Source organism: Solanum tuberosum, unplaced genomic scaffold (genome assembly GCF_000226075.1).
Source record: "Solanum tuberosum cultivar DM 1-3 516 R44 unplaced genomic scaffold, SolTub_3.0 scf00377, whole genome shotgun sequence".
In the NCBI taxonomy this organism is placed as follows: domain Eukaryota; kingdom Viridiplantae; phylum Streptophyta; class Magnoliopsida; order Solanales; family Solanaceae; genus Solanum; species Solanum tuberosum.
In genome coordinates, this window is record NW_006239302.1 from 133,698 (window position 1) to 147,420 (window position 13,723).

Consider the following 13,723-nt stretch of genomic DNA (forward strand, 5'->3'; position numbering starts at 1 on the left):
GAAAGTTCAAGTTCTGCATCCTTCGAACAAACTCACTAAGTTGATTTTTTGACGCTCTAACTGCAAGAATAATTATTATCTAAACACAAAATTTCAGTGATAACCATTCAATTTGCTTGTTTTTTTCCCTTCAAATTGGGTTGAAAGAGAGTGGGATTAAAAGAAAAGAGTCGAGATTAAGATTTTAAGTAAAATCTGAGTTCTCTAGCAACATGGAAAAGGACTTACAATGTTGAGACATTGCAAAAATAGCTTGTGTTAAATGATACGTAAAACTTATTTCTGTGAAAAAAAAAGAAGCCAAGACGATAAACTAACCTACACAACACAAATGATTAGAGACAATAGCTAGCTTGCAATGGATTCTTTTCAGAGACAGATCGCAAGTTGGAATGTGTTCAAACTCCGAGCACAATTCTGGACATTCGGATACCACCAATTATTCTGTCTGATGAGCTTCAAACAAGTACAATATTTCATCGAAATTCTTCAAAATCTACCAAGAAGCAATGCAAATAACGATGTTTTATACATCAACCACACGTTCAGCTGATGAATTCGTGTAATGCACCAAGAGGCAACAAAGTGCCAATTTCAATAAATCGAGTTGCTCGCCAAAAATTATACTCACATCTCTAGTGAAAAGAAGTCAACACGCTAGCATTTTTGCTAGTTAGAATATTTGGAAGATGGGTATGGAAAAAATGAAGTTCATTTTCAGGAGAGTAGATCTATAGACGCTCTTCTGTTTTGCCTAGAAAAAATATTATTTCTTCACTTCCTCGTATTCAGCCGCCTCAGGTGGTGATTGATCTCCTCCTTGTGAACCACTGGACGCACCACCAGAACCGCCGCCGGTCATGTGCTCTCCAATCTTGGAAACAGCTTTGTTTGCTGCATCAAGTTTCGACTTGATATCATCAATGTTTTCAGTCCCCATTGCTGCTCTCAAGTCCGAAACAGCTGTCTCAATTTCTGTAACCACCTCTGCGGGGACCTTGTCCCTGTATTCATTCAAGCTCTTTTCAATGCTGTATATGGTAGTATCTGCACTGTTCCTGAGATCAATAAGTGTCTTGCGCTCTTGATCCTTCTGGGCATGCATCTCAGCTTCCCTGACCATCTTGTTTATCTCATCTTCCGACAGACCACCAGATGACCGGATGCTGATCTGCTGCTCTTTGCCAGTAGCCTTATCCTTGGCGGACACAGTGACCATTCCATTTGCATCTATGTCAAACATGACCTCTATCTGAGGCATGCCTCTTGGCGCCGGAGGAAGACCTACAAGTTCGAATTCACCTAAAATCTTATTGTCAGATGCCATTTCACGTTCACCTTGTAATACCTTAATGCCCACTTGAGTTTGGTTGTCAGCAGCAGTAGAAAACACCTGAAATACAAAAGGAAGCAGCATACTATAACCACTACCAAAAAACATACATTACATTGGACATACATGTGTCATCTTTCCCAAGATCCATATTTGACCAGAGACGAAATATAAGGTGTTTATTTGTAAATCATACTAGCGATGACAGAAGAAAATAAAAATAGTACCAAAAGGATTGTTTCACAAAGAAAAACCACATCAAAATTCAATGTTTTGCTTAGTGAATTTGAATCCTTGAAATTTTGTATAAACATAGAATGGTCACATTTCCTAAAATGGAAAAAATTCTATGGATCTTGGATGGAAGGAGTACCACATCAGGCGAGACAAGACAATAAGAAAAATCAAGAGATCACATTATCCAAAAAAACTCACCTGACTCTTCTTTGTGGGAATGGTGGTATTCCTGTTAATTAACCTGGTAAAGATACCTCCCAATGTCTCAATACCGAGAGATAGCGGAGTTACATCCAAAAGAAGCAACTCTTTAACGTTGCCACCGAGAATACCACCTTGAAGCGCCGCTCCCATGGCAACTGCCTCATCTGGATTGACACCTTTGCTTGGGCTTTTACCAAATATCTCAGAAACTATTTCCTGCACCTTAGGAACCCGAGTCATACCTCCAACAAGGAGGACCTCATCCACATCTTTTAAAGATACTCCAGCATCCTTCAAACAATTCTTGCAAGGATTCCTTGTCCTCTCAATTAAGTGGTTCACCAATGTCTCAAATTTTGATCTTGTCAGTGTGATATTAAGATGTTTAGCCCCTGATGCATCAGCTGTGATGAACGGCAAGTTAATATCAGTTTGAGATGTTGATGAAAGCTCTATCTTAGCTTTCTCAGCTGCCTCTCGAAGTCTTTGTAGGGCAAGCTTGTCTTTTGATAGGTCAATTCCCTCAGTCCTCTTGAACTCGCTCACTAAAAACTCTAACAATGCGTTGTCAAAATCCTCTCCTCCTAGAAAGGTGTCACCATTGGTTGCCTTGACCTGGATGGAAGTAAGTAGAGAGAGGCTGTGATAAATGGCAAGTTAATATCAGTTTGAGATGTTGATGAAAGCTCTATCTTAGCTTTCTCAGCTGCCTCTCGAAGTCTTTGTAGGGCAAGCTTGTCTTTTGATAGGTCAATTCCCTCAGTCCTCTTGAACTCGCTCACTAAAAACTCTAACAATGCGTTGTCAAAATCCTCTCCTCCTAGAAAGGTGTCACCATTGGTTGCCTTGACCTGGATGGAAGTAAGTAGAGAGATGAGTTTAGACGGGAAAACACAGGGAGATACACAGCTTTAGAGAGCACCACAAATTTCACTTACTTCAAAAACGCCATTTGATATCTCCAGAATTGAAACATCAAAAGTTCCACCACCTAGATCAAAAACAGCAACAAGACCTTCTTTGTTGTTCATACCATAAGAGAGCGCAGCTGCAGTAGGCTCATTAATAATCCTTTGCACATCAAGACCTGCAATTCGCCCAGCATCCTTTGTTGCCTGCCTCTGAGCATCATTGAAATAAGCTGGAACAGTGACCACAGCTTTACTAATAGATTTCCCTAGGTAGGCTTCTGCAGTTTCCTTCATCTTTGTTAGAACAAATGCTCCAATTTGGCTTGGAGAATATTGTTGTCCATTTGCTTCAAGCCAAGCATCTCCATTTGAGCCTCTCACAATCTTGTAAGGAACCATCTTCATCTCCTTTTGCGTTTGAGTATCGTCAAAGCGTCTACCAATTAGACGCTTGGTCCCGGAAAGTGTGTTTGCAGGATTGGTCACTGCCTGACGCTTGGCTGGAGTACCAACAAGTCGTTCCCCCTTCTGGTTAAACGCAACCACGGAAGGAGTTGTTCTTGCCCCCTCAGCATTCTCAATGACTTTAGGATTCTGCATAAACAAGAGCATCAGGGAATATAGATAATCCACCAAAGCCATCATACAGTATCACAGGAATGATCTCAACAAAAGTTTAGCATTTCAACAAATATAATCCTTACCTTCCCCTCCATCACAGAAACACAAGAGTTGGTCGTACCCAAGTCAATCCCAATAATTTCATTTCCAGCAGGTTTAGAGCTACAATGGAAAACAATCAAGCTTACACAGAAACAGATGCAACAACACCACAAGATAAAAAGGAGAAAACAATGCTACAAGCCGCATACCTGAATGGTCTAGCTAGACCATCCCATTTAGCACCAAAATGTGATGGGCACCATGAAGGCTTGGTGTTGGAAGCAAACTGCACAAGTAAACAAACAGTCATAATGGATAAAGGTTAGATAATTAAAAGCTAGGAAATGAGCAACTACTAGCAAGATTTTTCAAACCAATCAACTATTCATTCCACTCTATTCCAAGCCCATTACATATTGGCAAAAGTAGGTGATGTTCATTGTAGATTTCTTGAAGTTTTATCCTAACATCTAAACTTGAGGTCTTGTCCTAATCTGAGGGGAAGCATTGAAAGCTACAACATATTAGCCAATCTAGCCTTGCGAGTGTATAGTTTTTTCATAAAAGTGGCGTCTTCTTGAGGGTGTATAGTCCCATCTATTATCTGTTCAATGTAATTCACCGGACAAGCTCTACAACCATAATCTTGATCTCCCACAGACAATAACAAGCCAGAAACTCAGAGATAAACGATCAATAACACATATCAACTCTTTCAAGAAATCAAGAAGCGATGTTTAATTTAATCAAGAGTGAATTTTTTAAGTCTTTCATGTCGGAGATAGTAAGATCAAACCATTGACAATAAGATTTAAAGTAGTTGATGTTCATTTCTTTAGTTTCCTCCCCCCCTCTCTTTTTTTTTTTTTTTTTTTTTTTTTTTTTTTTTTTTGGAGAAAAGGTTTCTTAAGTTTTATCATAACATCTAGCTTCAAGGGTCTTTTCCTCATTTGAAGGGAAACACTGGGAGCTACTACAACATATTAGGCAATCTACTCTTTGGAGTTTGTTTTATTTTCCATAACAGTGGCATCTCCTTTGTGGGTGTATAGTCCAATCACAGTTTTCTGTTCAATGTAATTCACCGGACAATCTCTATAACCATAATCTTGATCTCCCACAGAAAATAGAACACATTCTTTACCCATAAACAAGCCATAAACTCAGAGCTAAGCGATCAACAACACAAACCAACTCTTTCAAGAAATCAAGAAGTGATGTTTATTTTAAAATCAAGAATGTGAAATTTTTAATTCGGAAATAGTAAGATCAAACCATTCACAACAAGATTTAAAATCATCATAAAAAAATATTAGTATATGAAAGATCTAAAAGAAGACAAAACATTACATGATGAAAAAGGTTAAGAAGAACTTACAATTTTATGGGCAGAACGACGTAGTGGTCGGAGGAGCAGGCCGGCGGAAGTCATCGGAAGAGTAAGACCGGTTCGGGTCTGACCGTGTTAGGGTTTATATAGGGTTTTAGAATTTACAAGGTAGAAGCAAATGCCAAATATATATAGCCGCACCATTTAGCAACGCGTAATATAAAAATAATAAATTATTTATAAAGTTTTATTAATTTTTTTTTTTATTTAACTTTATAATAAGGGTACGTCTATGGTATATAGCCAAGGGTTTCTTCGTAATTGTACTTCTTTGTTCATTTTCGACGAAAGAAATTTATCAAATCATTAATTTGAAGAAAAAATAAATTACATGATATAGTATTGTACTATGTATGTAACATCCATAGCTATATTTTAAAAAATTATACTCTACAACCAGTGGCGGATCCAGCATTTTTGTTGAGGGAGTTCGAAGTATAAAGAAGTAAACACGTAAAAGTTACAAGATGGAAAACCGAGTGACATAGGAGGAAAATTTTAATTTTAATCCGCTAAATTTAACTTACATTGTCATGTTGTGTTTAGGTTCTTCCTACTTTTACTATGGTCCATCGAGCTTTTAAAATTTCTAGTGTCTTTCCTTTTATTTTGTAGTATTCAACTTTCTAGATTTTTTTCTAAAATTTGAATTAGTGCACATTTAATCATATGTTACTTAAAAAATCATCAAGATTCTTTAGAAAGGTGTAAAGATCGAGTTACTAATATTATAGTGCATATTCCGAAGATAAATAAATGACATCGTCGATTTTTTTAGTTCATTTAATTCAATTTACTAGATTAATCATTTGTTAAAAAAACAAATTATGAACCAATCAAATAAGTTTAGTTTAGTTTTAATCTCTTTAGAATCGACTTGAAAATAGTAAAAAAGAGATACAATGAAATTACAAAAAAAATCAATTAAATACATTTTATTAAAAGAATATTCACAACTTTTAAAGTTTTCTATTCGATTAATATTAATTTACTTTATTTTATATAATAATTTTCTAATTCAATTTTAAATTTAATAACAATTCATCATTTTCTCAAAGAGTTTCTTTAAGTTAGTACATGAGAAGAGAGTTATAGAGAAATAAAATGAGTAACATAAATAAGAACAATAAAAGATAAAAATATAAAAAAATGTGGCTAATAAATTTAAACAAAGATAAATTGAGAAAAAGATATAACATAAAAAGATTTTTTTTTTAAAAAAACACAAAAATAATATAATTTTAGATTGAATCCAAAAATAATGAGGCCTTTTATTGGGTATCCTATTAATCTTAATTTACTTTATTTTATATAATAATTTTCTAATTCAATTTTAAATTTAATAACAATTCATCATTTTCTCAAAGAGTTTCTTTAAGTTAGTACATGAGAAGAGAGTTATAAAGAAATAAAATGAGCAACATAAAAAAGAACAATAAAAGATAAAAATATAAAAAAATGTGGCTAATAAATTTAAACAAAGATAAATTGAGAAAAAGATATAACATAAAAAGAAAAATTTAAAAAAAAAACAAAAAAATATAATTTTAGATTGAATCCAAAAATAATGAGGCCTTTTATTGGGTATCCTAAGCCCAAAACTGAGCCCATCTCAGACTTTTCAAAGCAAAAAAAAAAGTTGAAACCGTTGCACTCAATGAGAATCGAACTCGGGACATGCAGTTTAGCAATGAACCCCCTTGCCAGTGAGCCACGCTCCTCTTTTGGTTGTTGAGGGGGTTCATTTTACTATCAATACGCTTAAAATCAGAAGTCTACCTTATATATACAGTGTAATTTTTCGCCAAGGGGGTTCGGGTGAACCCCCTAAGCGCCACGTAGGTCCGCCCCTGGTCCGAGGTGCTTTGAGAGATTTCAATGGACCAATTTATTTGGGCCATAGCAAAGTATGCTTGAGAAGGCCTAGCCCATTGCTGTAGCAGGTACAAATAAGGAAAGCAACCAAAATGTCAAGTCAATTGATGGGGAATTGTTTCAACTTTTATTAAAATATATATATATATATATTGTTATAGAATCTCGTTTAGGTTAGCTGATTAAAAATAGTTGATAAGTAGCAAGTACTGATTACTGAAAAACACATTCTCCGTTGAATAAACAATTAATATGATAAGTAAAATAGTGATTATTAGCAAAATTCTATCAAAATGACTGAAATGCCTTCGGAGTTATTCATAAAAATAAAAATAAAAATTTAAAATTATTTCAACATTAAAAGGGTGAATGACAAATTAGAACAACCCCATCTGTGGCCTCAAGGAGTGATAGGTATTACCAAACTTATTTCAATTAAATGACAAGTATTTTTCGTATAAGCATATAGTAATTCAATTGTTTTGTAAATTAACATGAATAATTATTTTGTAAAGTTTAAAATGAACAAGTAAAATGAACAGACAGAACATAGTAGTTGGTAATTTCAAATCCTACTTGTTTAAAAGTTTAAATTATCTTTTTTAGACTTTGGTAGACTCGTAATAACGAGTTTAAAATATAGTTATTATATTTTTAGTGAATAATATATTAATTACTAGTAGATCATCGAATATAATTGAAACAAGTGTTAGAAATCTAAAGATGGATAATAGAAGATGTTGGAAGTACCTGTCATGAATAATAATCATCACCTATGAATTGGTCGAGTGAAGTCATTCATCAAAATTGTCATGAAAAATAATGGCATTAAAGATGTAACCTAACAATCGATATATAAATAATTAAAAATTAAAATAAATAATCTAAAATACAAAATTACTTTAGTGTTATAGAAAAAGAGCACTTAATATTGTGACATGGTTTGAACAGAATTTAAGAAGGAAATAATGATTTGAAATTTATAGTTTATTTTAAATATGTAAAAATATTTATGTGACTAAAAAAACTTTAATGCAATATAAATTAAGATGAAAAAAAAATACTACTTGATAAGAGATGCAAATTTCAATATAAAACAAAAACACTTAAGTCTAGACAAGCATGATATCCAACTATTTATATCTTAAATTTCTATAATCAAATTGATATAAACATCACGATTAACGTAAATGAAAAAAAGAAGGTGGGACATGAAAGAGAAGGAATTAGTGGATGAAAAAAAAGGAAGAGGTAGCTTTCAAGACTTTAGAAGTGTGTGGCTAAGAATTGTTGTTTTGATCCTACTTTGTAAATTAGGACAATCTGTGACAACAAAATCTTCAACAGCCACACCCTTGTTGATTCTCACGTGTCCAATAATCATGGCCCATCTTATTGGATTACTTGTGGACCTCATTTTTATCTGTTTTTTTATGGCAACACTTATTTCAAATCCCCTTACCCACCAAATCCAAAATAAACCCTCCTTCAGTTATATTTTATATGAATTAATTTGATTTAACATAAAATTTACAAAAAAAAAAAAAAGATTTTTGAAATTTACAATTGATAGATACTTATGTAATCATAAATAATTTTATTAAAGGTAAAATGAATATTTTAAAGTTAAATTATTATTTAGAGTCTGTTTAGCATCGTCGTTGGGAGGCTAGAAGTATTTCTTTTGAGAAAAAAATACATTTTTTTTAGAAAATAACTGTTTTTCAAAAAAATTAATTATTTGGTGAATCCTTAAAACTGTTTTTAGATAGAAGCAGAAAGTTTTTTTTGTTGTTGGGAAAAAGTTAAAATTTCTATTTAAAAAAAAAAAGCAGAAGCAGAAAATTATTATTTTTAAGACTAAAATATCGCTTCCATATATACATATTTATCAATATATCCCTTATTAATTAATTAACATATCTCATAAGTTTGGTTAATTTTCATTCAAATTTTTTATTTTTTATTTTATTTATGTTTTTTATATTATTATTTATATTTTATATTGTATATATCATTTTATGTATTAGTTTACAGAATTAAAAATAAAGTAACAACAATATTTGATTGTTTTTAATGTGTTAGAGCAATATGTTTTATTGTAAGTGTGTATAAGTTAATTATTGTTTTATTAATATATGTTTAATGTGTTGTACAATTTTGTAATTTTCTATCTTTCGAAAGATGAAACAAGTAATTGGTGGTGTGTATGATAATTGTCATTTCTAGAATAAAAAATTATATAATTGACATTTCAAATGTAGAACTATTGCCATCATATCATTTATGAAATTTGTTTTAGCCTTTCATATCATAGAAAATATAACAAAAGGCTAGGGAAGGGAAGTGTGGGGGCAGGACAAGAGGAATAAGAAGGTTATAGGAGGAATGGATTGTGGTGGCTAAGTCACAATGGCAACTTATAACAAGGCCAAAGTAAGGGTCCTAGGTAGAGGATTGTGGGGAGGGTTTATTTGATTTTGTCATCAAGATTAGCAATTTGAATTTAATGTATCAACATATTGTCTAAAGAGGGCATTTTGCATTTCTTTAAATGGTTGAGTGGAACTTTGTAAACATCAACACCAAGAAAAAAAATAAAAATTGTTGTTATCTTTCTCTACTTGCCAAGATTTCAATTTCAATTCCCTAATACATTAAGTAAAAAGAAGAAAAAAATGACACTCAAGGAGACAACCACTAAACTAGGTTGGTTCACACCTTGACTATTTTATCAAAATACCTTTAGTAACATATTTCATCAGATAATTGCTCTCTCTCTTCTAACACAATATCAAATAAGTATGCTCGATTTAGGTTGAAGAAATCACCTAAAGTGTTCTTGTATGTATCATCAAACCATGTAAGATGTTCAAATCAACTTTCACACCTCAACTATTTTATCGAAAAACTCCCACCAACACTCCTCAAGTAACCAACACTTCAAATTATCAGACAATCACTACCTCCCACCAACACCGATATTAGATACGTACCTCCGCAAGGCTTAAGCTGATAAACCGACCTAAAGTGTTCTGACTATATCTTCAAATCATGAAACCTGCTAATTGGATGTAACACAATCAATGTTTTTACTTTTTGTAACAATGTTGTTCAGATCAACATTGCATCTCAACTTCCACCAACACTGAATTATTTTATCAGACAATCACTACCTCCAACCAACACCACCAATACTAAATAAGTACCTCCGTAAGGCTTAGGCCAAAGAAACGACCTAAAGTGTACTTGGCTATATCATTAGCTAATGAAACCTGCTAATTGAACATGATACTCAATGTTTTAACTTTTTGTAACTATTTTGTTTGGATCAACTTCTACATCTCAACTTCCATCAACATTCAATTATTTGATTTTATCAAACAATCACTACCTCCCACCAGCCCCACTAGTACCAAAAAAGTACCTCCGCAAAGCTTACACCAAAGAAATGACCTAAATATTCTTGGCTATGCCATAAAAAATTCAAAACCATGTAACATGCTAATTGGACTCAACACAAGCAATATCATCTGCCTGCCAAACCAACATCAACCAAACCAAACCACTTAACATGCTAATTTGGCAACATAATGGATAAAAAAAAGGCAATTTAGAGTGTCCGTTTGGATTGACTTATTTTAGGTGCTTTTAAATCAAAATAACTTTAAGCAATTTCGAAGTGTTTGAGTAAAGTTAAAAAATGCTTATAAGCACTTATTTTAAAGTCAAAATAACAAAAATAAGTCAATAGTCAATCCAAACAGATCCTAACATTAGAGCGGGAAGACTCAAAAAAAGAGTCACCTTTTGGTTGTGTCTCTTTGTGTGGGTCTGTCCCTCTGTTGATCCCATTTGTCCTCCACGCTTTCTTTTTTTCTTCTCTCCTTCCTCCTTCAGCATTCTTCTTCTTTTCTTAACACAGCTCAACCACTTCTTCTTTTCTTGTCAAAACCCCAAGATTCCCTTTTTGTCTCTTTATTTTAATAACTCTTCACCTATCTTTGATAAAAAAAAACTTAACTTTATTTCATACAGATTTGTAGGTGTTCTTTGTTTTTTGTTAAATCGACAGTATGGTAAGTGAATCAATGGCCTGAAGTGGATTCTTGAAAAATGAGTAAAGGAAATTGAAGAGTGAAAATATAGAAACAAATATGAGAACCCTTTGTGATGTTTGTGAAAGTGCTGCCGCAATACTTTTCTGTGCTGCTGATGAGGCTGCTCTCTGCCGTTCTTGTGACGAAAAGGTATTTGTCGAATTCCAATTTTTCAGTGTCAGTCGATTTCTTGGTTCTTGATAGAGAATAAGTTGTCTAAATCTTGGGTTACTGATGGATCGAATTCTTGTTGTTTATGTTTAAAGATTGTCCGTTTGTTGTACTTTGACATCTTGAATTGGTTGATTCATTATCTTAGTATTAGCCTTATTCATGTAGTTTCTTGATTTTGATATATGTTACCATTCATGTAGTTTCTTGCTTTTGACATATGTTACCTTCTGTGTTTTGGTTATAGCATTAATTTGTTATTGTTATTGTTCCTTGTCTGGATGTTCTGTACTGTTTTCCTTATTAATTGCCGTATTTTCATTACTGCCATTTCCCCCCATAACTACTTGATTTGCTGCACTTGAGTATACAGTTTCTCTACCTTCACGAGTTAGCGATAAGTTATGGGTACTCTCTATACTCGTGCGACCCCACTTGTGGGATTTCATTGGGTATGTTGTTGTTTGTTGTATTATAACTCAGGGTTTCTACTTTATGAACTAATACAAACTATCTAACTAAAGGGATGGAATTATCTTCTTTGAGGTCCATTCTGTTAGTTTCCACTTTGTTGTGTAGAGAGGGATCTAGGATTTTTAGTTACTTTACATCTTCCACTGATGTAGTGCATATGGTGGTCTATGTTTTCTTTCTTTGTACTTACTACTCATACTATGCCTTCTCTTCTAGAGTATACAATTCAATGCAATCCCTTTTGGTACTGCACCTTCTGAAATTCCACATCCACCCTGTTGATCAACCTGAATGGACAAGAGGCCTTATTTTTGTTTGATAAAGGTGGCATCCAGCCCATCTCCTCACTCGATTATTCCACTAAGTACCTGCTATCTCCCACCAATATAGGTAACATTACTCTTCCCCCCAAGGCTTAGGCAAGGTGAGAAGAAATCATTAAATTCTGTTGTCTCCGTGATTTTAACCGTGGTTTCTGATGGTTTTCATTGACCGCTAAACCACACCCTTGGGTGCTAATGGACTATTAAGTCTTTCTTTGGAATTATTCTCTTCATAACACTTTTATCTAGTTGGGCTTATATTTTCTGATGCGTGTTGGAAACTTCTCCATATCCAGCATTTGCTTATTCACGCCTCGTCTCACCTATATTTACTTCCCTTGTCTGATCTTCCGAGGAACTTCTAGTGTTTGAGAACACAAAAATGATATACATGTTGTAGGATAGAACACTCACTTATAAGCAACTAATTTGGTAAAATATAATCTTCTGTCACATTTGGTTAGTATCTGCTTGTTCACTTTTGTAACGCACTAGTTTTAATTCATCTGTTTTCTACTGAAATTCACTGTCCTTGTTATATCTGATATTAGGTCCATATGTTCTGTCACATTTGGTTAGTATCTGCTTGTTCACGTTTGTAACTCACAAGTTTTAATTCATCTGTTTTCTACTGAAAGAAGTTCACGGTCCTTTATATCTGATATTAGGTCCATATGTGCAACAAGCTTGCAAGTCGACATGTAAGAGTTGGGCTAGCTGACCCCAGCAAAATCCAGCGTTGCGACATATGTGAAAATGCACCTGGTATGTAACTTCATTTCTTCTCTTTCCTTATCCTGTTTCTGCTTACCAAGATGGCAACATTATATGAAGTTTTTGCTTCTTTGCTGGATACATGTATGTAGCTTTCTTTTATTGTGAGATCGATGGAAGTTCCCTGTGTTTGCAATGTGATATGATTGTCCATGTTGGAGGTAAACGAACCCATGGAAGATATCTCCTTATAAGGCAGAGGATTGAGGTTTGTAAATTCATGCTAAGACAAGCCCTGGTTCAAGTTCTTGTTGTGTTTAGGGAAGAGTCTATTTTATTTCTTCTTTTATGTCCTTCTGTAGTTTCCGGGGGATAAATTGGGCCCTTCAAATGAGCTAGGATTTCCATCTACTGAACAAGGTGATGTAAGGAGGGAGCCTGCACTGCCCTTTAAGCTCCCTATGATAGACAATCACCAACCAAACAGGGAGACTGCTATGGCAGCAGTAGAAAATAACGTGAATAATAGCGTGAAAATGGAGAATGAGTTGATTGACCTTAATTCCAGACCTCATAGGATGCATGGTCAAACGTCAAATAATCAGGTAATCTACTCCAATTGGAAGTACTATCTCAGTCACTTTGTTCAGCTATTGGTCTCCAGTAATTGAAAAATTTAATGCAGGAACAAGGAATGGACATGCTTGGTGGTAGCAATCATGAGTCAGTCGGTGTGGTTCCTGATGGACCCTTCAAAAGAGAACCGGAGAAGTGATCAAGGTATGTACTCTACTCAATGAATTTGAGTTTGTAATGTCCTTCTCTCAACTTTGTCAAAGTCTTGGAGTATCTTGACTAGTACTATGATTTTTTTACCATTACGAATTACAATGTGCACGTACATACACAATATTCTATTCAGTCACACATTTTATGAGTTGTGACACCTTTTTTCCATTAAGAGTGTATATAAGCAATGAAAGAATAATTGTCACTTTCTGCAAAAGGATCTGTGCTGTACATAATTGCAGATTCTAAAGAAGTATTTAAGGACGTTTAGGTGTGCCTCAAGGTGGCTGGGTTAAGAAAGGTACTTGAGAGGCATTTGCATCTTTTCGGCTGAGATGTGTTGTCACTGCGATTTCTCTTGAGTGCCTCGCTGCTGCTAAGCAGTCACATGATGAGGATTGCGTAACAAGGTTAACAAAAAGAAGAGGAATAAACCCTTTTCAGCAAGGAAGAAATTGAAGAATTGGTGAGATCAAAATATTCATTTCTGGAGAAGCTGGAAGGGGAAATAGAGCAGAAATGGTTTTTTTTTTTTTTTT

The 13,723-nt window shown here is 34.0% G+C and overlaps 2 protein-coding genes across 2 annotated transcripts in view; one reads left to right on the forward strand and one right to left on the reverse strand.

The window, feature by feature from the left end:
• Window positions 1–395: 395 nt before the first annotated feature.
• LOC102606158 (heat shock 70 kDa protein, mitochondrial-like) lies at window positions 396–4,846 on the reverse strand. Its single transcript, XM_015302773.1, has 7 exons — window positions 4,727–4,846; window positions 3,558–3,634; window positions 3,390–3,468; window positions 2,713–3,279; window positions 2,448–2,625; window positions 1,769–2,211; window positions 396–1,393 (listed from the first exon to the last, which is right to left on the reverse strand). The coding sequence occupies exons 1-7, from the start codon at window positions 4,778–4,780 to the stop codon at window positions 767–769; spliced, it is 2,025 nt and encodes a 674-aa protein (XP_015158259.1). The 5' UTR covers window positions 4,781–4,846; the 3' UTR covers window positions 396–766.
• Window positions 4,847–10,421: 5,575 nt separating this feature from the next.
• The window catches only part of LOC102578169 (B-box zinc finger protein 19), a 6,332-nt gene continuing 3,030 nt past the window's right edge, over window positions 10,422–13,723 (forward strand). Inside the window, exons 1-5 of the mRNA XM_006361935.2 lie at window positions 10,422–10,863; window positions 12,350–12,446; window positions 12,548–12,663; window positions 12,758–13,000; window positions 13,081–13,175. Of these exons, the coding sequence (XP_006361997.1) occupies window positions 10,771–10,863; window positions 12,350–12,446; window positions 12,548–12,663; window positions 12,758–13,000; window positions 13,081–13,170 (639 nt within the window). The 5' untranslated portion in view covers window positions 10,422–10,770 and the 3' untranslated portion in view covers window positions 13,171–13,175. The remainder of the gene's footprint in view (window positions 10,864–12,349; window positions 12,447–12,547; window positions 12,664–12,757; window positions 13,001–13,080; window positions 13,176–13,723) is intronic.

Excerpts from the sequence above, each read along its gene's own strand:
- LOC102606158 (XM_015302773.1), bottom strand. The coding sequence starts at position 4,780 with ATGACTTCCGCCGGCCTGCTCCTCCGACCACTACGTCGTTCTGCCCAT. Across the intron at positions 3,280-3,389 it reads TTTCTGTGATGGAGGGGAAG|AATCCTAAAGTCATTGAGAA; the intron begins GTAAGGATTATA and ends TTGTTTATGCAG. Across the intron at positions 2,212-2,447 it reads GATAGAGCTTTCATCAACAT|CTCAAACTGATATTAACTTG; the intron begins CTCAAACTGATA and ends TTTCATCAACAT.